The sequence below is a fragment of the Siphateles boraxobius genome, unplaced genomic scaffold, assembly GCF_051911475.1.
Source record: "Siphateles boraxobius isolate OS27281-9 unplaced genomic scaffold, OSU_SipBor_1 5, whole genome shotgun sequence".
Lineage (NCBI taxonomy): Eukaryota > Metazoa > Chordata > Actinopteri > Cypriniformes > Leuciscidae > Siphateles > Siphateles boraxobius.
The window spans coordinates 5,854,796-5,881,396 of NW_027509141.1; the positions used below are offsets into that span (position 1 = coordinate 5,854,796).

The 26,601-nt window shown below is 40.0% G+C and overlaps 2 protein-coding genes across 3 annotated transcripts; one reads left to right on the forward strand and one right to left on the reverse strand.

The window, feature by feature from the left end:
- mkrn2os.2 (MKRN2 opposite strand, tandem duplicate 2) lies at nucleotides 1-4,662 on the forward strand. The gene is made up of 4 exons (XM_077202659.1): nucleotides 1-412; nucleotides 498-547; nucleotides 1,614-1,782; nucleotides 2,654-4,662. Exons 1-4 carry the CDS (start codon nucleotides 210-212, stop codon nucleotides 2,901-2,903), a joined length of 672 nt encoding a protein of 223 aa, XP_077058774.1. The 5' UTR covers nucleotides 1-209; the 3' UTR covers nucleotides 2,904-4,662.
- Nucleotides 4,541-25,523, reverse strand: tsen2 (TSEN2 tRNA splicing endonuclease subunit). 2 transcript variants are annotated; one of them, XM_077202638.1, is made up of 12 exons: nucleotides 25,228-25,523; nucleotides 25,083-25,149; nucleotides 23,841-23,880; nucleotides 22,844-23,309; nucleotides 19,454-19,528; nucleotides 18,781-18,831; nucleotides 12,285-12,423; nucleotides 10,220-10,256; nucleotides 7,685-7,796; nucleotides 4,859-4,986; nucleotides 4,783-4,811; nucleotides 4,541-4,729 (listed from the first exon to the last, which is right to left on the reverse strand). In XM_077202638.1, the coding sequence occupies exons 1-11, from the start codon at nucleotides 25,405-25,407 to the stop codon at nucleotides 4,790-4,792; spliced, it is 1,317 nt and encodes a 438-aa protein (XP_077058753.1). In that variant the 5' UTR covers nucleotides 25,408-25,523; the 3' UTR covers nucleotides 4,541-4,729; nucleotides 4,783-4,789. The 2 variants fall into 2 exon arrangements, with proteins under 2 accessions (XP_077058753.1, XP_077058752.1); XM_077202637.1 differs by lacking the exon at nucleotides 4,783-4,811 and having other exon boundaries at nucleotides 4,897-4,986; nucleotides 25,228-25,522.
- Between the last annotated feature and the right edge of the window lie 1,078 nt (nucleotides 25,524-26,601).

The following is a 26,601-nucleotide window of genomic DNA, read 5'->3' on the forward strand; positions in this document are numbered from 1 at the left end:
TGTGTGTATAAAGAATGACTATCGTCACTCGAGCTGATGAACATTAATGAAGTTGCCATGAAACCGACACCGCAGTTCCTCAGGTTTAATGCCGTCAGCGGCAACCGGATACGCGTGAAGCCTCTCGACGTCACTGAAACACACACACACACACACACTCTGTTCACTCAGAGTGTGGTCTCACGCAGAGTCTGTCTGAGTTCTTCCCGATGGACAAGAGTGTGATCAAACTCAACCACTGTGAGAAGGACATCTTCTGTTTCTTCGTCCCGGATCAGTGTCCCGAATGCGGGACGAGCTTCAGTGGGAAGAGGCTCGAGGAGGCGCCGGTCAGCGTTCCCAACCCCTTCTCTAACGGACACAAGGTCCCGTGCGCGTTCCTCGTGGCATCAGCAGAACACACTGTGCTCAGGTACGACATTAACTCTTATAAGAGAAAATCCTCATATAAAGATTAATCTGAACAGTTTCTTGGACTGACGCTGAGCTTCTTGCAGGGACTTTGACGGCCGCTCTGATCTACACACAGGAATAACTAACACTAATGGTATGTGATGTCATTTTAACACTAAATAATAAATAAATAGTCATTTAAGCACATTCCTCACATTCTTTCAACACAAAAAAGTGCTACAGTATATAAAGAAATTAACTGAAATTTGTATTTGCAAGTGCTATGTAGTTTTAGTTTTCTTGTAATCAGGGTTAAAACTACAACCATAAAAAAAATCAACTTTTTTAAACTCAAAATAAAATGTATATATATATTAATTTCAACATTTCTCATTTAGTTTAAATTAAAGTACTTAAATTTGAAATTAAATGAAAATGGACAATATAATAAAAACTGATTCAAAATAATAATAAAAGCCATAATAGTAGGCTATCTCAATGATACTAGTAAAACTGCTTATAATTTGAATGTTAGACGGTACTAACTACAACTAACTATATGACATTCAGTAAATTGCACTTTAAAACATTTTGTTTTACCAGCAGCTAAAGACAAAAAAAGGAAATTATTATTAACAAATATATATATTTCATAATGCAATAATACATATTGTTCTGTAAAAAACAAAAAGATGGATCACATCCCTGGATTTAAAAAGTAACAGAATCTGATCTGCAGAATTATACAAACTCATCTCATGGGGAAATGTAACTGTCTTACGAGGTGGTGATTTTGCACGAAATCATTTATGATGTGAATCGTATGAAAACTATCAGATATTTGAAAAACCGGTAAGCATGAATGAAATAGATTCAAACGAATAAGCCAATAATTCGCCAAAATGTAAAGTAGTAATGATTGTGTTGGAATTATATGTAAATGAATGTGCTTTTTAAATAAGTCAAAGCCATTTGTTGTGGTTGTAAAAGTATTCATATCTTCAATGAGCTCATTGTTTCTGCCTTAAATTATTACATTGTTTAAATTAACACATTTTTCACTAACTGTGATTTTGTATGTACATTTCTGAAATGCATAACTTAGACAGTTTCCTCTGATAACAGATCACTGTAAATTGTAATGTGCATTTTATGTAAAGCTGCTTTAAAACAATGTGTATTGTGAAAAGTGCTATACAAATAAATGTAAATTGATCCAGGAATGGTCTACAACTACACAAGGGCCGGTGTCCGGCGGGAACAGGAGGGATGGGAACGGTGTGTGTGTGTGCCGCTGGTCCAGCCCGACATGTTCAGTCTCATAAACCAGTGGGACCAGTACCTGGACAAGTTCTCCTCCCATCAGATGTGGGACCCACTGTGGCACAGGTCAAACATACACACACACACAGAGAGAGAGAAAACTTCATCCAAAGCTTTCCCTCGCGGGTCAAAATAACCCGAAGCCCTAAAATCATACTTGTACTTTAAATTTTTTAATGCAATTTTTTTGTTATTTACCTTTAAATTACTAGATAGTATAAATAGTAATTTAAGCACATTCCTCACATTCTTTCAACTTAAATTTACAATAACTTCGTGCAATTTTATGCACAACCCTTTTAATTCAGCTCAAAATATCTTACATCGGGTGTCTTTGTCGCACTCTTGTGGAAAATATTAATATAACATTTCATGACTCTAGATGGCCTTATCTCTCTATATAGAGCGAATGAGCTAAAGTCAGTTCACTTCAGTATGCATTCAGATACACATCTAGACATCATACAATAATTTTTTGGTCCATTCAATTTGGTGTGTGTATTCGTGGTTCAATTCTGACAAAAGTCTTGGGCTCTTGGACCCTCTGATGAACACTCAATAAAAAAAAAAAAGTACTCTTCCCCACGTCATCCAAGATGTTCATGTGTTTCTTTCTTCAGTGGAAAAGAAATGAAGGTTTTTGAGGAAAACACTCCAGGATTTTCTCCATATAGGGACTTCAATGGAGTCCAACGGGTCGAAGGTCCAAATGTGAGTTTCAGTGCAGCTTCGAAGTCTCGACACGATCCAGCCGAGGAATAAGAGTCTGATCTAGACAAACCAGCGCACATTTATTACTAAATAAACATTTATATACTTTTAACCACAAAAACCTTCATTTCTTTTCCACTGAAGAAATGGGAGAAAATGATCAGGAAATGTGAAGTGAACGACTTAAGTTCTGGTGTTAATCAACCTGTTCTTGATTATGTTCCAGCTTTAACGAGGAAACGCACAACTGCTACAGCTTCACGCTAACGTTCATCAACTGTGTTCTGGCCGCGCAGTCCAAGCCTGGCCTGAGCAAAGACCGCTTTACACACACCTTCGTTCTGCCTCGGATCAGAAGAGCCTCCAAGTACATGATGTTGTGTCGTGAGATTTCCCAGAATCACTTCTACATCGTCGATAACCCGAAGAGAAGCTCGCAGGAGAGTCCGAGCGACCAAGAACTTCTGAGCTCATGATCATCACGGATTTATCATATTTAATCATCATGTATCTTGTATCAAGGTGGAATTTGATTGAATGATGCCTAAATGTGCATATTAATCTATATCGTTATATGAGCTGAAATTACACTTTTGTAAAGCTTCTCAAACTCAGACATATTTCGCTTCCAGAAAACACAGTTTCTGAGAAGGGTCACATCACTTATATACTGTTAGTTAAACTGTTTCTATTGCTCTTCTCATTTGTAAGTAAGACTGATTTTTAAAACGGTAACTTGATCAGTATCGTCGTTGGTGTGAATGGGTCTTTTGTCCAGAATTTGAGTCCTGTTCACATTCATGCAAACATTTGAGCCGCTTTTCCACTGTCAGGCCAAATGACCATACTCACTGCTTATACTAGGGCTGTTCAAGGCTTGAATCTGATTGGTTGACAAACATTCTAAGGTGTGCCGTTATTTCCATGGAAACGCACAGCTAAAGTAGTTCCAGGCCAGTTTGGACCGCATCACATGACCATATCACTTGGCCAAATGATTTCAGCCATTTCAGAGCAAAAGAATCAAAACTCACCAAGCAAATAAATATGTGACCCTGGACCACATTTTTGTAAATTGAGATGTACGCATCATCTGAAAGCTGACTAAATATGCTTTCCATTGATGTATGGTCTGTTAGGATAGGACAAAATTTGGCCGATATACAATTATTTGTAAATCTGGAATCTGAGGGTGCAAAAAAAAAAAAAACATTGAGAAAATCTCCTTTAAAGTTGTCAGTTAACTTAGTGTGATAGAGTAGAGCTACGTCACACGTAGGCTCACTATTGGCTGACGCTAGTCATGTGTGTGATGCGTGTGACGTACAACACAGAAGCGCTGCGCTGTTACACTAGTGAACTCACTCGACGCCCACAGAGAAGGAAATGAATAGTTGAAATAAAGTCGTTATTTTCGGGGGTTTTTACACACAGAAAGTATTCTCGTCGTTTGATGAACTTAAGATTGAGCCACTGTAGTCACTTGGACTATTTTAACGATGTCTTTAATGACTTTCGGGGGCCGGCAAGTGTCAATCCTTGAAGAAGCCTATGGAGGAGTGACCCAGCTCTCAGATTTAATCAAAAATATCTTAATTCATGTTCCGAAGATGAACGAAGGTCTTACGGGGTTGAACAACATGAGGGAGAGTAATTACTGACAGAATTTACATTTTTGGGTGAACTAACCCTTTAATCTCTCACTCATAACTGCATTCATAACTGCATTAGTCTGCTATTAGTGGCTCAAGTCTCCATTATTAACGTTTATTATTAACTAAAATAACGTTTTGGAATGAGCAACAGAGGCGTGGGATGAGATGCGTATGAAATTAGTCCTATACACACACACACAAGAGCGTTTAAGGACAAAAACCTGACAAACATCTTGAAATACATCATCTGAACAATGTCTTTAGATGTAACTAATATAAGCAGAATAATTCACTCCAGATCGTTGAATTATTAGGAAATAATGCACACCTAAGGTGTAATGGCCACTCTGCTATTATTTTCAACCGACCGTCATTAATTATTCCATCCTTAACCTTTATAACCGTTCGGCCCGATGATGGAGAAGTGGCTTTAGTGATAAACACAATGGACACTGGTCTTCTCTCTGTATATTTATTGCTGAACACTCTTTAACTTGTGTCTGGATGTTGTTAAAAAAATAAATAAATAGCAACCTAATATTTTGAAGCAAAATAAACATGTAAGAAATGTAAAAAGAAATGCATGTTTAAACGTCGTCTTGTTCTGTTCGCTCTCTTGAGGAGACCCATCTGCTCACCAGCACCTCCTGAAACACACCATCATATCATATTACAGATCCAGACGTGTAGAGAAACACACTATCATATCATATTACAGATCCAGACGTGTAGAGAAACACACCATAATATCATATAATATTACAGATCCAGACGTATAGAGAACCTCTGAAATGCACACTGTCTTCGGTCTCACCTGTATGGTGAACCGCTTCACACACTCGGGAGACGACAGCATGTCTTCAGTCAGATCTGATGGAGTGATGACGTAGCAAAGCATCAGTTCCTGCACAGAAAATACACGCACCGTCACAGAAAACACGCACAGCAGCGTCACAGAAAACACACGCAGCGTCACAGAAAACACGCGTGCCGCAGCGTCACAGAAAACACGCACGCAGCAGCGTCACAGAAAACACGCGCAGCGTCACAGAAAACACGCGCGCCGCAGCGTCACAGAAAACACGCGCAGCGTCACAGAAAACACGCACGCAGCAGCGTCACAGAAAACACGCGCAGCAGCGTCACAGAAAACACGCGCAGCAGCGTCACAGGAAACACACGCAGCGTCACAGAAAACACGCGCGCCGCAGCGTCACAGAAAACACGCACGCAGCAGCGTCACAGAAAACACGCGCAGCGTCACAGAAAACGCGCGCGCCGCAGCGTCACAGAAAACGCGTGCAGCAGCGTCACAGAAAACACGCGCAGCAGCGTCACAGAAAACACGCGCAGCGTCACAGAAAACACGCGCGCCGCAGCGTCACAGAAAACGCGCGCAGCAGCGTCACAGAAAACACGCGCAGCAGCGTCACAGAAAACACGCGCAGCGTCACAGAAAACACGCGCGCCGCAGCGTCACAGAAAACGCGTGCAGCAGCGTCACAGAAAACACGCGCAGCAGCGTCACAGAAAACACGCGCGCCGTCACAGAAAACACGCGCGCCGCAGCGTCACAGAAAACATGCGCGCCGCAGCGTCACAGAAAACGCGCGCAGCAGCGTCACAGAAAACACGCGCAGCAGCGTCACAGGAAACACACGCAGCGTCACAGAAAACACGCGCGCAGCAGCGTCACAGAAAACACGCGCGCAGCAGCGTCACAGAAAACACGCGCGCAGCAGCGTCACAGAAAACGCGTGCAGCAGCGTCACAGAACACACGCGCGCAGCAGCGTCACAGAACACACGCGCGCAGCAGCGTCACAGAACACACGCGTGCAGCAGCGTCACAGAACACACGCGCGCAGGAGCGTCACAGAAAACACGCGCGCAGCAGCGTCACAGAAAACACGCGCGCAGCAGCGTCACAGAAAACACGCGCGCAGCAGCGTCACAGAAAACACGCGCGCAGCAGCGTCACAGAAAACACGCGCGCAGCAGCGTCACACAACACACGCGCGCAGCAGCGTCACAGAAAACGCGCGCAGCAGCGTCACAGAAAACGCAAATCGTTTTCTGTAAAAAATTTGCATTACAAATACAAATGACTTCTGGTACAAAAGTGAACTTGTATCAATGGGGCCTAGGCTATAACCTTTTTTTTTTGGTTCTTTTTACACTAAAGTGTCAGTGAAAGTGTGTGTTGAACCATCAGAAATGGTTCATCTTCCAGCTACAAGCTACATTTGATCTGATCCATGTCTGGATTTTGTCATTTTGTTAAGTTTTTTTCAAAATAGTATTACCCTGATGATTTTAATGCTCGACGTGGAGACAAATTCAAGTCTACTTTATTTATACAGCGCATTTTACAATACAGAGCGTTTCAAAGCAGCTTTACAGAGATAACAGGAGGATAACGCAGGAGTTTGTCTCGGTAGATTTAGAAGAAAATAGCGTCACAGTCCAGCTTAAGTAAGTTCAGTGATGTTTAATTTTTGTTGTAAAAAAGTTATTAATTTAGTTAATTAATATATATAGCCGCTCTGGAGAAAACAGTGATGTCATTGTCCAGCTCAGTTCAGTTCTCATATAATGGTGTCAATGCAGCAGATCAATAATATTGTTGAATATTAAATGTCCCCAACTAAGTGAGCCAAAAGCCAAAGTCGACAATGGCAAGAAACCCAAACTCCATCAGGTCCAGAACGGAGAGGAAAAACGCCCGACATGAAGCGGAGAGCGTTCAAATGGTTTAATGCACAACTTGGTTATGGAGCGTTGACAAGTTAGTTAAAACTGTTTGACCGGAAAGGTAAAAATGCCTTATTTTCATCATTAGATCTAGCATTCTGCCCGCTTTAAATCAGATTAAAGAGATAATGTGTGCAAGATTACATTTATTTGCATGAATGAATAATAGCATTTATTTGAAGGAATTATCTAGAGAAAGAGAGAAGTGTGTGAATGACCTGCGTCTGTGCAGCGTCTCTAACTAACAATAGCTGTGTTTCCATCCAGAGTTGCAAATTTAGTTAAGTCAGACATATGAGTTATAAAACTGTAAGTTTCTGTCATGTGTCCGTTTTCTTCATCATAAACGAGTGTCTCAGAGCGTCAGACGAAACACAATAAACGCGGTCATGTTCTCTAGTGTTCGGATGCTGGTGTTCGGGAACACACTCGTGTGTGTGAGACACTTCTGGAGGGAATTAAACCCAATCATTCTGATCACACACTTCCACTTTCAGAAACACCAAACCAACATTAGAGATGCTGCGACGCCATTGGTCCACTGGTTACTCCAGTTATCCAATCACAGAGGTGACTTTAGGGATACTTATTAAAATTAGATTTAAAATCATATAAAATTAAGATCCTGTTATTAAAGTCAGCATGAAACTGAAGATGCGCTGGTCTCTTCTCCTCTATTGTGCCGTATATCGAGTGAAACGCTTCTGGAACAAGAACACATGTGGGCGGGGCTTGATTGTGTCTGTGAGGAATTGATTGGATGGTTGTGGTTTGCTATTGGCTGATCTCCTGTGAGTGACAGGTGTCCCCGCCCTCGTCATCAGAGCTGTGATGTGAGTAGTGTTGTACCTTCGAGACGTTCCCGGTGGTCCTGCTAAGAGCGGCGAGAGTCCTCCAGCTGAAGGGCCTCAGCGCAGCGCCTCTGAAACACACGTCTGATTGCTCCACCACCACTGAGTAGCTGAACACACAGTCAAACGCACTGAAGCAGCAGCTCAAAGCTTTTGAAGTCTTACAATACATTAAAAAAGTAAAAGTTGACATGAAAAAACAGCATAAATTGGGTTCTGAATTCAGCTTAAAGGGATTGTTCATCCAAAAATTAGAATTAGCCCATGATTTACTCGCCCTCAAGTTATTCTGAATATGACGAATACAATCAGAGTTAAATTAGAAAATGTCCTGACTCTTCCAAGCTTTATAATGGCAGTGATTGGGTACATTTTTTTGGAAGTCCATAAAAGTGTCCATCATAAAAGTGCATCTATCCATCATAAAAGCGCATCTGTCCATCATAAAAGTGCATCTATCCATCATAAAAGTGCATCTGACCATCATAAAAGCGCATCTGTCCATCATAAAAGTGCATCTATCCATCATAAAAGTGCATCTGACCATCATAAAAGTGCATCTATCCATCATAAAAGTGCATCTGACCATCATAAAAGCGCATCTGTCCATCATAAAAGTGCATCTATCCATCATAAAAGCGCATCTGTCCATCATAAAAGCGCATCTGTCCATCATAAAAGTGCATCTATCCATCATAAAAGTGCATCTGACCATCATAAAAGCGCATCTGACCATCATAAAAGCGCATCTGTCCATCATAAAAGTGCATCTGTCCATCATAAAAGTGCATCTGTCCATCATAAAAGTGCATCTGTCCATCATAAAAGGGCATCTGTCCATCATAAAAGTGCATCTGTCCATCATAAAAGGGCATCTGTTCATCATAAAAAGTGCATCTATCCACCATAAAAGTGCATCTGTCCATCATAAAAGTGCATCTGTCCATCATAAAAGTGCATCTATCCATCATAAAAGCGCATCTGACCATCATAAAAGCGCATCTGTCCATCATAAAAATGCATCTATCCATCATAAAAGTGCATCTGTCCATCATAAAAACGCATCTGTCCATCATAAAAGTGCATCTGTCCATCATAAAAGTGCATCTGTCCATCATAAAAGTGCATCTGTCCATCATAAAAGGGCATCTGTCCATCATAAAAGTGCATCTGTCCATCATAAAAGGGCATCTGTCCATCATAAAAGTGCATCTGTCCATCATAAAAAGTGCATCTATCCACCATAAAGGTGCATCTGTCCATCATAAAAGTGCATCTATCTATCGTAAGTGCATCTATCCATGATAAAAGTGCATTTATCCATAATAAAAGTGCATCTATCCATAATAAAAGTGCATCTATCCATCATAAAAGTGCATCTGTCCATCATAAAAGTGCATCTGTCCATCATAAAAATGCATCTGTCCATCATAAAAGTGCATCTGTCCATCATTAAAGTGCATCTATCCATCATAAAAGTGCATCTGTCCATCATAAAAGTGCATCTGTCCATGATAAAAAGTGCATCTGTCCATCATAAAAGTGCATCTGTATCCATCATAAGTGCATCTATCCATAATAAAAGTGCATCTATCCATCATAAAAGTGCATCTATCCATCATAAAAGAGCATCTGTCCATCATAAAAATGCATCTGTCCATCATAAAAGAGCATCTGTCCATCATAAAAGTGCATCTGTCCATCATAAAAGTGCATCTGTCCATCAACTATCATCATAAAAGTGCATCTATAAAAGCGCATCTATAATCATAAAAGCGCATCTATAAATCATAAAAGTACATCTGTCTGTCATTAAAGTGCATCTGTCCATCATAAAAGTGCATCTGTCCATCATAAAAGTGCATCTGTCCATTATAAAAGTGCATCTGTCCATCATAAAAGCACATCTATCCATCATAAAAGCACATCTATAAATCATAAAAGTACATCTGTCTGTCATTAAAGTGCATCTATCCATCATAAAAGTGCATCTATCCATCATAAAAGTGCATCTATCCATCATAAAAGTGCATCTGTCCATCATAAAAGCACATCTATCTGTCATAAAAGTGCATCTATAATCATAAAAGTGCATCTGTCCATCATCTATCATCAAAAAAGTGCATCTATAGAAGCCCATCTATAATCATAAAAGCGCATCAATAAATCATAAAAGTGCATCTGTCCATCATAAATGCGCATCTATCCATCATCTACCCATCATAAAAGTGCATCTTTTGTCCATCCACTTTTATGATGGATAGATGTACTTTTATGGACTTCAAAACAGAAACAGCCATTCACTTCCATTATAAAGCTTAGAATAGCCGGTACATTTTTTTTTTATATAACTGATTGTCTTCGTCTGAAAGAAGGAAGTCATATAAACATAGGATGACTTGTGTAAATCATGGGCTAATTTCGATTTTTGGGTGAAATATCCCTTTAATGCTTCTTATTTATGATTTGCATGTCAGCTGGACTGTATCTTGATGCAACAAAGCAAACTACTTTCAACATAACAAGAACAAACCTTGCATGATAAAACGGTGGTCCTTTCCGGTAGAGCACTAGAAAAGAGAAATAAAGGATCAGCACTAGAACATGAGAATCTGAGCTGAAAAAGCTCTATAGCAACTCTATAGTGCGCTAGCGGCGAGAGTCATGTGTCAACGCTAGCAATGACTCCTAAAGTTCACAGCCAAGACTCAGTTTCCACGAGTGTGTGGTGCAGCGGGTCCGAGTGCCAGGAAAACAATGTTTCATACACCTGAATAATTCACCGGTCCACTTCCAGTGTTACACACACTACTTGGAAAATCTCTCTCACTCGCTGGCCTGGGTTAGTTCAGGGTTAGGCCTAAATGTTTTAGAGGGACACACCATAAACAACCGCTTTTGTGAACAGATGGGCGATTCTACGCCGTTATACACTGGACAAGAAAACATGACATTAGATGCAAGTCAGTTTACATGGTTCGAACTGAACTATTCTTCATGAACATTAAAGGCTACCTAGATTTTTATATTTTCTGCTTTCAGTCTGTACGTTGCTTTTTGACATGCAAAGCTTGATATTCTTTGGCTTCTTTTGAAATTTTCATTGATGTAGAAAAATGAATACATGAACTGGCCACAATTTGTGGCCACAAAATCGTATACTGATATCAAAATGTTTTATTGTTGTACTTTTATTGTGTGAGTAGTATTCTGTTATTGTATTCAACCTGTGAAGCACCTTGGTCAACTTTGGTTGTTTTAAGTGTGCTATATATAAATAAAATTGATTGATTGATTGATTTATTATTAACTATAGTAAGTACACAAGGACACTAAAATAAAGTTACACCAAATTTGTTTTAATATAGTGTTACCAATTTGCTTTTCTTTAAAAGTGTAGTGACCAATTTCTTTCTTTAAGTGTAAAATGTTTATTTCAGAAGTGTAGTTACAAACTTTTTTTAAAGTGTTATACGAATATCATTTTCTTTAAAATTGTAGTTACCACTTTGTTTTTCTATAAGTGTAGTGTTAGAAACCGTTTCTTTAAGTGTAGTGTTACCAATGTTTTTCTTTAGGTGTGGTGTTACAATTTTTTTAAGTGTAGTGTTACAAACCTTTTCTTTAAAGGGGCATTCGGCAACTATTTCAACTTAATGAAACCGTTTAGAAATCATTTGGATGGTTTAATAACCTGTTCTGGTGAGAATGGTGACTTTCCCCGCTCCCCCCAACGTTCCCAGGCGGAAAACCAACCTTGCAACATGAGGATTAACGTCCCGGTAAGTTGGAAATAGGAAGTCTCGTGAGAAGCAGGAACGAGCGAGAAACACAAACTGCTTTACGGCAATTCGACAAACACACACGCCGCCCTCAATGTGTATGATGTATTAGCCAGCTCGGTAGACACTCCACGCGATAAAGCTGGCCGGCTCCGATAATAACAAATGCACATGAGCAGCGGTAGAAAAGGGGGAGGAGGGGCCGCAAGTGAGTTTTTTTTACGACAGTGTTGTGAAATATACGCCTCACAGCTGTAGGGGGAGCTCGCTGAGAAAACATGCGACAACAAAAGTGAAAATCAGCGAAGAAATAGCTGGAGTTGGCGAATGCCCCTTAAGTGAAGTGTTACAAACTCAATGTTACACTAATGTCTTTTTCTTTAAAAGTGTACCAATTTATTTCTTTAAAAATGTAGTTACAAACTTCTTTTTAAAGTGTTACACAAATGTCCTTTTCTTTAAAAGTGGTTACCACTTTTTCTTTTCTTTAAAATTGGTACATTGTTTTCTTTAAGTTTAAAGTTTACCAATTTTTTTTAAGTGTAGTTACAAACGTCTTTTTTTAAAGTGTAGTTACCAATTTTTTCTTTAAGTGTAAAGTTACCACCATTTTCAATAACACTGCTGTATAAAAGCAAAACCACACTCACGTTCATGCATCAAATGTTGAATGCCAAATCACAGCAATGTTGAAATATACAAGAATGTGAATGAAATTGCTTGCAAAATGTATTATTAAAATGACCCTGCATTGAAAATAAATCTGTTTGATGTAGTTAACATTTTCAGTTGAGATTTTATGAGAAATATCCTTACTTAAGTCAGTTCCATATTTAATTCCAGACTTCGGCACCCAGCCTTTACTGCGGAAATAGTGATAGGCCGCGTATGAGGTGGAGAAGTTGGGCTGAAGTGAACGAAACATCGTCCACACCTGAGCGACTGACAGAGCTTCCTACAAGAAACAGAACCAGACCGAACTTAGCTAGCAATTAAGAAACAACACATTTATATGACGTACACAAACTGGTGTGTGTTTCCCGTATAACGTCCTAACTCGCTGCTTTACTACTATATTACGATGCATCGTTGTAGAAATCCACTAGCTAGTCACAACTGTTTCCCGAAACCATATTGGCGCAAATTGGTCATTCAACCACGTTGATTAATGATGTCACGCAGTTGTTGGAGTAATAATACTTTTAATAAATCTGTTTGAGATCGAATTAATGCGAGATGTTTTACTATAAATCACGAATCATTTGAGGACTATTTCTCAGTTATTTTGCTTTATTTCCAGATTCAATCATAGTCTCGTTCTAGAGCTCATTCGCACATGCGCACTCTTCAAAAATTATGCTTTAAATCTCTTGACAAACTAAAAGACGTAAATGACGTTTGTATGTGTTCTAAATAAAAGATATAGATTGCACTGAATGTCATCTTGCTTATTTTGCTCAAGATCAGGATTTATTGAGTCCACATGTCATGCAAACACTAAATTCTTCTAATCACAGGTCGAGATCTGTCGTTACACACACAACTCTGCGATGCTGTTTGCGAATGTTCGTTAAACCGATGCTTTCGGGAAACACACTCCTGGACTATAGTTGGCTAACGATGCTGTCGAGAAACACACTCCTGGACTATAGTTGGGTAAAGATTTGAGATGCACCGATTACAATTTTCTAGGCCGATTCCGATTTCCGATTTTTCATGAGTTTGGCCTGCCGATACCGATTTTAGCCGATTCCGATTTCATTTTTTCTAACCACTTTACAGCAAACACAAATATTTATTTTCTATATTTTCTTTAATAGAACATTTTACATAGAATTTTTTTTTAACAAATTAAATAAAATAGAACTACATAAATTATTACTCCTGGTGTGGGAAATTCACACATATCGAAGTGCAGTGTTATGGTATGGAAGAACCATTTTAATTTCCAAATATTCAACTAAAACAAAAAGTAATATATTTACTGATTTAGGAAACTAAACTTCTGTATGAAAACAGGTAATGGCAATAAAATAATATATAAATAGCAAATAAAAATAAAATAAATATAACATTGCAGTATAAAGATGTTTCTCAAAACACACACACACACTCCTATTGCAATCACTTGTACATCAATGGCAAGTTTTATTTCGCAAACAGTTGTTCTATTGTCTGCCACATGTCCAGCCAGGCTAAACAATCACTTTAATTGAGCGCGAGCAGCGCAGCAAAACTGCTGCTCACGCGCTGCTCCTGCTCTCGGTGTGTGAATGCACTCATTGATTAACATGCAAGCCGGGGTGCACGTGTGATGCTGATGTTGCGCGATGTTAATCATGTGGCGCCCGAGTGCATTTGACCGGCAAAAAAATCGGAATATGTCAGACTGACCGGCCGGTCGCCGGTCAGGGCCGATCACGTGAAAATCGGCCGATTCCGATCCCCAGCTGATCAATCGGTGCATCTCTAGTAACGATGCTTTCGAGAAACACACTCCTGGACTATAGATGGCTAACGATGCTTTCGGGAAACACACTCCTGGACTATAGTTGGCTAACGATGCTTTCGGGAAACACACTCCTGGACTATAGTTGGCTAACGATGCTTTTGGGAAACACACTCCTGGACTATAGTTGGCTAACGATGCTTTTGGGAAACACACTCCTGGACTATAGTTGGCTAACGCTGCTATCTAGAAACACACTCCTGGACTATAGTTGGCTAACGCTGCTATCTAGAAACACACTCCTGGACTATAGTTGGCTAACGCTGCTATCTAGAAACACACTCCTGGACTATAGTTGGCTAACGCTGCTATCTAGAAACACACTCCTGGACTATAGTTGGCTAACGATGCTTTTGGGAAACACACTCCTGGACTATAGTTGGCTAACGATGCTATCGAGAAACACACTCCTGAACTATAGTTGGCTAACAATGCTTTCGAGAAACAAAATCCTGGACTATAGTTGGCTAATGATGCTTTCGGGAAACGCATCCTGGGCTAGAGTTGGCTAACGATGCTTTCGGGAAACACACTCCTGGACTATAGTTGGCTAACGATGCTTTCGGTAAACACACTCCTGGACTATAGTTGGGTAACGATGCTTTCAGTAAACACACTCCTGGACTATAGTTGGCTAACGATGCTTTCGGGAAACGCACTCCTGGACTATAGTTGGCTAACGATGCTATCGAGAAACACACTCCTGGACTATAGTTGGCTAACGATGCTTTCGGGAAACGCACTCCTGGACTATAGTTGGCTAACGATGCTATCGAGAAACACACTCCTGGACTATAGATGGCTAACGATGCTTTCGGGAAACACACTCCTGGACTATAGTTGGCTAACGATGCTTTCGGGAAACACACTCCTGGACTATAGTTGGCTAACGATGCTTTTGGGAAACACACTCCTGGACTATAGTTGGCTAACGATGCTTTTGGGAAACACACTCCTGGACTATAGTTGGCTAACGCTGCTATCTAGAAACACACTCCTGGACTATAGTTGGCTAACGCTGCTATCTAGAAACACACTCCTGGACTATAGTTGGCTAACGCTGCTATCTAGAAACACACTCCTGGACTATAGTTGGCTAACGCTGCTATCTAGAAACACACTCCTGGACTATAGTTGGCTAACGATGCTTTTGGGAAACACACTCCTGGACTATAGTTGGCTAACGATGCTATCGAGAAACACACTCCTGAACTATAGTTGGCTAACAATGCTTTCGAGAAACAAAATCCTGGACTATAGTTGGCTAATGATGCTTTCGGGAAACGCATCCTGGGCTAGAGTTGGCTAACGATGCTTTCGGGAAACACACTCCTGGACTATAGTTGGCTAACGATGCTTTCGGTAAACACACTCCTGGACTATAGTTGGGTAACGATGCTTTCAGTAAACACACTCCTGGACTATAGTTGGCTAACGATGCTTTCGGGAAACGCACTCCTGGACTATAGTTGGCTAACGATGCTATCGAGAAACACACTCCTGGACTATAGTTGGCTAACGATGCTTTCGGGAAACGCACTCCTGGACTATAGTTGGCTAACGATGCTATCGAGAAACACACTCCTGGACTATAGTTGGCTAACGATGCTTTCGGGAAACGCACTCCTGGACTATAGTTGGCTAACGATGCTATCGAGAAACACAATCCTGGACTATAGTTGGCTAACGATGCTTTCGGGAAACGCACTCCTGGACTATAGTTGGCTAACGATGCTATCGAGAAACACACTCCTGGACTATAGTTGGCTAACGATGCTTTCGGGAAACACACTCCTGGACTATAGTTGGCTAACGCTGCTATCTAGAAACACACTCCTGGACTATAGTTGGCTAACGATGCTTTTGGGAAACACACTCCTGGACTATAGTTGGCTAACGATGCTATCGAGAAACACACTCCTGAACTATAGTTGGCTAACAATGCTTTCGAGAAACAAAATCCTGGACTATAGTTGGCTAACGATGCTTTTGGGAAACACACTCCTGGACTATAGTTGGCTAACGATGCTATCGAGAAACACACTCCTGAACAATAGTTGGCTAACAATGCTTTCGAGAAACAAAATCCTGGACTATAGTTGGCTAATGATGCTTTCGGGAAACGCACTCCTGGGCTAGAGTTGGCTAACGATGCTTTCGGGAAACACACTCCTGGACTATAGTTGGCTAACGATGCTTTCGGTAAACACACTCCTGGACTATAGTTGGGTAACGATGCTTTCAGTAAACACACTCCTGGACTATAGTTGGCTAACGATGCTTTCGGTAAACGCTCCTGGACTATAGTTGGCTAACGATGCTTTCGGTAAACGCTCCTGGACTATAGTTGGCTAACGATGCTTTCGGGAAACGCACTCCTGGACTATAGTTGGCTAACGATGCTTTCGGGAAACGCACTCCTGGACTATAGTTGGCTAACGATGCTATCGAGAAACACACTCCTGGACTATAGTTGGCTAACGATGCTTTCGGGAAACGCACTCCTGGACTATAGTTGGCTAACGATGCTATCGAGAAACACACTTCTGGACTATAGTTGGCTAACGATGCTTTCGGGAAACGCACTCCTGGACTATAGTTGGCTAACGATGCTATCGAGAAACACAATCCTGGACTATAGTTGGCTAACGATGCTTTCGGGAAACACACTCCTGGACTATAGTTGGCTAACGATGCTATCGAGAAACACACTTCTGGACTATAGTTGGCTAACGATGCTTTCGGGAAACGCACTCCTGGACTATAGTTGGCTAACGATGCTATCGAGAAACACACTCCTGGACTATAGTTGGCTAACGATGCTTTCGGGAAACACACTCCTGGACTATAGTTGGCTAACGCTGCTATCTAGAAACACACTCCTGGACTATAGTTGGCTAACGATGCTTTTGGGAAACACACTCCTGGACTATAGTTGGCTAACGATGCTATCGAGAAACACACTCCTGAACTATAGTTGGCTAACAATGCTTTCGAGAAACAAAATCCTGGACTATAGTTGGCGGATGATGCTTTCGGGAAACGCACTCCTGGGCTAGAGTTGGCTAACGATGCTTTCGGGAAACACACTCCTGGACTATAGTTGGCTAATGATGCTTTCGGTAAACACACTCCTGGACTATAGTTGGGTAACGATGCTTTCAGTAAACACACTCCTGGACTATAGTTGGCTAACGATGCTTTCGGTAAACGCTCCTGGACTATAGTTGGCTAACGATGCTTTCGGGAAACGCACTCCTGGACTATAGTTGGCTAACGATGCTTTCGGGAAACGCACTCCTGGACTATAGTTGGCTAACGATGCTATCGAGAAACACACTCCTGGACTATAGTTGGCTAACGATGCTTTCGGGAAACGCACTCCTGGACTATAGTTGGCTAACGATGCTATCGAGAAACACACTCCTGGACTATAGTTGGCTAACGATGCTTTCGGGAAACGCACTCCTGGACTATAGTTGGCTAACGATGCTATCGAGAAACACAATCCTGGACTATAGTTGGCTAACGATGCTTTCGGGAAACGCACTCCTGGACTATAGTTGGCTAACGATGCTATCGAGAAACACACTCCTGGACTATAGTTGGCTAACGATGCTTTCGGGAAACGCACTCCTGGACTATAGTTGGCTAACGATGCTATCGAGAAACACAATCCTGGACTATAGTTGGCTAACGATGCTTTCGGGAAACGCACTCCTGGACTATAGTTGGCAAACGATGCTTTCGGGAAACGCACTCCTGGACTATAGTTGGCTAACGATGCTATCGAGAAACACACTCCTGGACTATAGTTGGCTAACGATGCTATCGAGAAACACACTCCTGGACTATAGTTGGCTAACGATGCTTTCGGGAAACGCACTCCTGGGCTATAGTTGGCTAACGATGCTTTCAGGAAACGCACTCCTGGACTATAGTTGGCTAACGATGCTTTCGGGAAAAGCACTCCTGGACTATAGTTGGCTAACGATGCTTTCGGTAAAAACACTCCTGGACTATAGTTGGGTAACGATGCTTTCAGTAAACACACTCCTGGACTATAGTTGGCTAACGATGCTTTCGGTAAACACTCCTGGACTATAGTTGGCTAACCATGCTTTCGGGAAACACACTCCTGGACTATAGTTGGCTAACGATGCTATCGAGAAACACACTCCTGGACTATAGTTGGCTAACGATGCTTTCGGGAAACACACTCCTGGACTATAGTTGGCTAACGATGCTTTCGGTAAACACACACTCCTGGACTATAGTTGGGTAACGATGCTTTCAGTAAACACACTCCTGGACTATAGTTGGCTAACGATGCTTTCGGTAAACACTCCTGGACTATAGTTGGCTAACCATGCTTTCGGGAAACACACTCCTGGACTATAGTTGGCTAACGATGCTATCGAGAAACACACTCCTGGACTATAGTTGGCTAACGATGCTTTCGGGAAACACACTCCTGGACTATAGTTGGCTAACGATGCTTTCGGTAAACACACACTCCTGGACTATAGTTGGGTAACGATGCTTTCAGTAAACACACTCCTGGACTATAGTTGGCTAACGATGCTTTCGGGAAACACACTCCTGGACTATAGTTGGCTAACGATGCTTTCGGGAAACACACTCCTGGACTATAGTTGGCTAACCATGCTTTCGGGAAACACACTCCTGGACTATAGTTGGCTAACGATGCTTTCGAGAAACAATCCTGGACTATAGTTGGCTGACGATGCTTTTGGGAAACACACTCGTGACCGACACACAGTAAAGACGGTAAAAACTCACCCCGCTGTAATAAATGGACAAGCATCCAAGAGCATAAACCAGAAAGAAAGCCTGAAATACAAAGACAAGCATCTTGTTAGGAGAAAAAAGATTCTGCATTGCTTCTTAATTGATTTGCTTGGTTGCTAACAAGGTTATGTTAGGATGTCTCCTAAATCACACTGGCTTTGGTTCAAACCCACAATAGCCGTCTAAGAAATTACACAGGGGAGTGTCAGAGAAAGGTAAAGCATACAGCCGGGATGATAAATAACAATTATAAAATATCACATATTGCTCTTCGACTCTTTGCTTCGACTCAAGGGTGTATTTAACTGGAGAATGATGGGATGTGATCATAGTAACGAGAGGAGTGGTAATTTCAGTAAGCTGTTGTTGAGGGAGGTTGAGTTAACATTTAAGGCAGAATACAGTAGAGAAGACATTCACATTCACTCCTGCTGTTTGGATTGGCTCAAATCGCTCGACTACATCCAGCTGTAACAATAAATGCTCTACTAAAACACCATTTAACTCAAAGCGGACAGATAAAAACCAGGGGCACGAGACCACAGTGATGGAAGACTGGGATAATAATAGAATAATTGCAGCAATGTCCAATATGTTGACAGACAGGATTTCTGGGTAATGCATCATCACACACACAGCTTGAACCTTCAGGTTAGTCACTCACTTCTTCATAACTCAGCTGGAGATACTCCATCATGGGGAAGGGGTTTATTCTGCACACACACTTGCCCAGCTGGTCCTGATATTAGAAGAGAGTCCATTACTGGCAGGTTCATTCTTAAAACTAAGACTGGAGAAATGCATTATTATTAGGGGTGTCACAATACAACGCAATACAAAAATGCAACAATATGTATCGTGGATAGTTCAACCAAAATAAAAAATACTGTGTGAGAAAAAAAATCCAGTTTTCAGAGTTTTAGTGTCAGTACTACATTAAACTACTATATATAATGTATAATATAATATTTGTGGGTCCTGATAATGCCAAATGTCTGATGTTACCAGTAAAAGTGTCCTACATTATTTTAAATATATCTAGTCAGTGACAGTGAAAGCATATTCATCTAAAATAATTCTGTATTTAGTTTCAGAATCATGAATATTGTTATTCTGGTGTCTCTATTGTCCTGTGCTTTGGGTTTCAGCACCAAGTCCAATCCTATTCATTTACATACACAATATCAAATTTAGCATTTTAATCAACAGTAATTATTTTGTGAACCTTTTATCACGTCTTGGAGTATCGCAATAATATGGTATCAGGAGTTCAGTATCGTGATATGTATTGAATCGTGACATGAGGATATCGTCGTTACACTCCTAATCATTATTTGTTTAAACTAAAGTGTCTTAGAAAACAAAACTGTTCTATAAGCATGCATTCATTATGAAACATGCATGAAGGCTTGACCGAAACATTTCCTTGACTTTTACGATTGTTTATATTTTGTAACTTTTTTAGGACTTTTAATTTATAGCTAATGCTCTCAAAGGCCACAGAATACGTATGTCAGTCCTGTATTTCAGTCCCAAATTCGGTTATTTTCACACACAGACAGTTCAGTTGTTACTGGAGCGACAACTCATTCTATAACCGAACTCACAACCACATTCTCGGAAAACAATCTAAATGTTGGAGAAGTGGCTTTAGTGATAAAACACAATGGACACTGGTCTTCTCTATATATATATATTGTTGAACACTCTTTAACTTGTGCCTGAATGTTGTTTAAACAATCTCTTTACCATATATATATATTTTAAAAAAGCTGATAAATAAATTAAAACCCAATATAAATGCTGTCTGTCGGTTAATGAAGATTTGACTGATGAACTCGTGACTCGATTGGACTCTTGTGTCAAAAGTCTTGAGACTTTTCAGTCGCCATCTTTGATATTACTTATTTAAAAAAGTGTCGACAAGTGGAAAATGTTATAGTGGGGGTGTGCGATATGACAACTTTGGATCCTGAACGTCTACTAAAAGCCTGTCAAACAGCGCGTGTACTAAACCAAGTTATCTTTCGTGTCTTATTGCGCTTAAACTGTCAAATACACACGTTTCCATAATCAGAGATCTCACTTATCAAACAATATCTTTATTATCTTTCAAATTCTAAAAAAGGTAAATAGATAAACAACAAACTAATAAAACAAAATGGTACAAATAAAGTGCAACACACTCAATCAATGGTCACTTTAACCATTGAAAGGATACTATGACAAAGATATCGCTTTCCGGCTTTTTTCTCCAATTTATGATTGAGCCGAAGAATGAAACCATCATACTTTTATATTTAGGGATGCTCCGATTGATCGGACGCCGATCATGATCGGCCGATATTGGCTAAAAATAGATTGATCGGCGAACCCCAAAAGCGCCGATCAAAAAAGCCGATCACGTGACGTAAATTACTCGCGCGACTTTTTCCCCCCTGCACGCGTGGCGCACGGGCACACAACAGCAGAGTGGAGCTTGGCAGTGGCAACATGAGTTCTCCTTCACGGATTGAAGCGCGCGTCCGAGTGAAGACCGTGCACCGCGCGAGCCACAACATAACGCGGTATCTGCGGCAACGAGCACTTTGATCACTTGATAAAAAAAAAACATTTCAGCACTAGATCGCCTCTTATTTAAAAATGAATGCTCTGAGTTAACTGGAGATGTTTTTATTTATTTGTATTGGTACATTCGTGCCGTGAGATTTTTCAAAAGTGGTGGTGGTATTTATTTATTTTTTTGATCTGACGTAGTTGGTTCCTCAACTACATCAGATTCAGATTCAGATTATTTTATTTAATGCCATGTCAGCATTCAAAGCTATTTTCATGGCAAAAATTCAATTATAAAAATACAAATATCATATAAATACAATAAAACAAAACAAATATAAACAAGAAGTCATTTTATACAATATATATTTTTAAATGAACATATGATAAAAAAATCCAAAACCTTTTCAGGCATAATCTCATTAAATATGTCCTTTAATGAAGTAACTTCATAAAAGAGCATTCTGCTCAACTACATCAGACGTTCATAATAATAACAGAAAAAAACTTGCCATAGTTTTTTCTTTTTATCAGTAGCCAGTTTTGGTGTAACAAGTTGTACATTTTGTTGCCAATTAGTAAATGTAGTGGGTGTATTAAGAGGCTACAATTTCCAAATATGCCTAAAGCCCAATTTATACTTCTGCGTCAAACTTACGCCGTAGCTACGTCGTAGGCTGTGCGTAGCGCGCGTACCCTCCGGCATACCCTGACGTGCACCTCTCCAAAAATGTAACAACGCGTTTATTCTAAGCGGACGCAAGCGCTGTGATTGGTCTGCTCAAACCGCTCCCTCGGGTTTCACATGCTCCCTCTGCGTGCGTCAACGCGGACAACGACGCAGAAGTATAAACTAAAACCAAAGCGTAGGCTACGGCGTAGAGGCTCCGGCGTATGTCCGACGCAGACGTATAAATCAGCCTTCAGTGTAACTTGATCCCCTCCCATTAGGCTGATCTGATGTGTGTTGGTCTTCCTGACCCCTCTTTGTTTGGAATAATTTAATGTTACTCTGCCTTATTTGGGAAAGCTGGCCTACAGTAGCCTTAAGACATCTCATTTTCTAAATACAATTAAATAAACACATTTCTACAAATGGTGCAAACTCAGCTAGATTATAGTTAAAGATTCCCATTCCCCTGCCATTCTGTGATCGGCAGTGATCGGCATTCGGCAGATCATGATTTTTTGGTGATCGGTAATCGGTGATCGGCCCCAAAAATGCTGATCGGAGCATCTCTATTTATATTTATGAGCAATATTACATTCGTTGTCATGGGAAATGGCAATATATATGGGACGGGCTGCAGCGTTGATTTTGTGTGAAAAGATTGTTTTATCAATAAAATGAATTCAATAATTCAAGCACTTTTCAAGTACCTTTCAGAAATATGACTGTTATCAAGGGTTTTCCAGGACTTAAATTTCAAAACGTCAAATTCAAGCACTTTAAGCACCTTGTACAAACCCTATCTTTAGCAAATCTAGTTTAATTTACCATTGAGACGTTTCCATTATCATCATCCTCCTCAGAAACCTCCACCAGAACATATTCACACGCGTCTGATGGGTCGGTGTTGGGCACGACCGGCTCTGAACTCCTCGGCTGGGTTTCATCCGCTCTACAGCCGCAGTGAGTGACCCAGTCGTCGTGTCTCCTGCACTTCACGTTGGGTTTGGAGAGCTTGTCTAAGCCCTCCGGTTCTTCAGGATGGAGATCAGCCAGAGGGTCATAACCCGTCTTTCCCTGATGCTGATCCACATTTAAATCCGTCTCACAAGACACATCATCCACTGAGCCCCCGACACTTTCGGCCTGAGATTGCACTCGTTCTCGGATATCTTCTTCCTTGATATCAAACTCCACTGGTTTTGTGAGTATCTGCAGTGCATGATTGACAGACTCCTCCTCCAATCCCTGCATCCCGAGAGCCACCCGTGCCCACATGAGCCGCTTCTCGTATCTGGTAGAAATTAATACAACACCGTTGCTTATTAAGCATCAAGCGCATGCATGAGAATAACTGCAAATTAGGGTTGCACCGATATCAAAATTTAGGCCGATACTTCTTCATATTTGAAAGTTGATAACCGATATATTGGCTGATAAATCTAAATCAAAATTTTTAGATAATTTTTGAGAGCCTGATTACAAAAACAAAAGTCTCAGCATTAAAATCCATAACCCAAAAACACAACTATAATGATGTTCTCAATATAATTCTATGTTGCTGATATGACAGACTTGTGTTGCACTTTATTATATTTTCCTTTTTTCAAATGATTCCAACGATATTTTAAGCAGGTCAAAACCATCATGTTGAAAGGTCGCATTTTAAGAGTCTCAGCTGAAGGAAATAATACATGATTTAACGGCTTTAATATATCGGCCAGATTTTATTATCAAAAATGAACATTTATTGGCCGATACCAATATGGTGGCGATATGTCGTGCATCCCTACTGTAAACACATCCAGAGTGCAATATTACTTACTCTGACGAGGAGATCACAGGTAGACATTTGTCTCCAAAGTCTAAAAAAAGAAATAAAATCAGTAATGGTCATATTAAATTTTTAGGTGCTCATGGTAGATTAAAGGGTTAATTCACCCAAAAATAAAAACGGTAATTTACTCACTCATAAGTTAACGTTCTAAACAGGGTTATTATCGTTAACTAAAACTGTTACAAACATTCCCAACAATCCAAAATGGATCCAACAATTTTATGCCCATCTCTAATATTTATTTTCTATCCATTTTTTTTTAAAGTGGTTCTTCAACAGCTGCAGAGCTTTCTGAACAACAATAAGGTTTTTGATGTTTTTCCAATCAGAAAAACTACTGTAAAAGTTTTAAATGATGTTTTAATGGCCACTGATTCAGCCGACTCTGTTGTACTGGTACTTCAACAAATCGAGATGAAATGAGATAAAACATTTCTGTTAGTTAAAATAAAAAAATAAATATCAGTAAAAATGCTTAAACTACAGTGTTGCCTTGCCAATAAACTAAAATGATTATCTAATTAACTAAAAAATAAAAAGTTTTTCAATATTTATAGTATGCAGGGCCTAAAATTAAGACTCACCAAGCGCCAAATGTGAGGAAAGAAAATCAGTTTTAGTGTATTATTATACTATGTGTATTATTATATTGTATTATTAGTATAAGATCCATGCATTCACTCTTAAAGTGACAGTAGCCTAACAAACCTGCTGTTGTGAGTTTTTAATGTTAATCAAACGGGGGGGGAAATCCCTCACTGCTCTTGGCTGAATACATTTAATAAGGATGTTTAATTAAGCATGTTATATATAATATTTTATTAGTTGGCAGGTAAATTTTTTTATGGCTTGTAAATTTTCTTAAGTGGCAAAAAGTTTGCTTTAGGCCCTGTTTATAAGTGAATAAAAGCCTAAACTAAATCTTTCCACCATATAAAACAAGTGTGTTTATTCAGAAGACTTAGTTTTTAACCACTCGATTCATATTACAGGGGGGGGGGGGGGGGGTACACAGGGGGGGGGGGGGGTTAACAGACTTTCAATTTGAGGGACAGAAATCTCTCTGATTTAATTAAAAAGTATATTCATTTGTGTTTCAAAGATGAATTAAAGTTTTTTGGGTTTGTAACGAGAAAAATTTTTTTGCTCGAACTATCACTGTTAAACAATAAGCGCAATAAACATATGATTTAATGTTTCCAAAATCCACAGCTGTCAATCAATACCTACATTTCCATTGTTGAGAGATCGCGTGCTCCGGTCTGGATCTCGAAAACACTCCTTTACCAAAGTAACCCTTCAAGAACAAGAAGAGAGAAGGTTTAAACGACTGTTTTACCATGGTATGACCCAAACACAAGCAGTGCTGTCTCACCCTCTCATACAGAGTCAGTGTGTGTGCAGGATCTGTGACTATGACTTGATGACTGATGATTTCTGCTCTGAATATGATGTGATCCTCATCCTGTGAGCTCAATAACACTGGAAGAGGAGCTTCAAACGACTCATAAACCTTCGCCCGGCGTTTGGGCGCTTGAAACACGGCTTCAGTCATGAAGGATCATAGATACAACATCACAACTTTACAGAGTCTCAAGCGACTGATCGATTCAAGCCATGTGAGATGCGTTCGGTGTCACCGCAAAAACCGTCCGGCCGTCACGCGTCTGGAAACATTAGTTCCGAGTTTCTTGTTTAGGGGAATCTTCTTTTTCGTACAAGTCGAACGTCAAAAAATCATATTAAATAAGTGACCATATCATAAACCCCACCGTTAAACGTTACGAATTTATGTTACACTTTTATTCTGATTGTTTTAAGGACATTGCAATTTGCTTCGCAGGCCAGTAGAGAGCAATGTTTCCCAAATAAACAAGTATGAGAGACGATTTTACTCATTTTACTCAATTATACGTGTACTTCATACATATTTTCAATAAATGCATTTAGCAGACACTCGTAACCAGAAAACATATATTTATAGCATATTCCATTCCTATTACTATATCCATTCCTTAAAGTCCCCCATAGTCAATCATTTTATTCCTTAAAGCTCATCTTTGATCACCAAAATAACCTATTTAAACGTTCTTGCATTATAATACCTTGAATGTAACTCGACCCCCTTGCCTCATTTAGTATACGCGGTTCTATGATTATGCAAATGAGCCCCGCCTCCACTCACTCAGCTCAGAGATCCACTCGTTGACAATCACAAGTTGATCTGATTGGTTACAAGGTAGTTTGTGACGTCAGAAACACCAGCGATTTCAAACCGTGTTATTGAGACTGTCTTTGGTTCACTGCAGTTTTAAGGAGTTTTTCTCGTAACCAGAAAACATATATTTATAGCCTACGTATAAACGTAAGGAGGACACTAAAAAACAAAAAGCTTTAATAATGTTCTCAAAACATTTCCACAAAAACATTTTTATACATCATTCACTTTCCCCCCTGAAACGTTTGGACAACTTATATTTTTTAAATGTTTCAGAACGTTTAGAGAACTTTCAAAAGTGACCTTCCCATAATATTCCGAACTGGAATGTTCCTTAACGTGTGTAGGCTATAACCAAGAAATAAAAACGTTTTGAAATACCGTTTTTATAACATAGCTTAATGTGAACGTTATGGCTAAACTTACATGTATGCCTAAACCCAGGGAACGTTCTAGGTTCTCTTAAAGTAACATTAATGTAATATTTGCTCAATGTTATCTGGTCTTCAATAATGTTCTCAAAGCATTGCA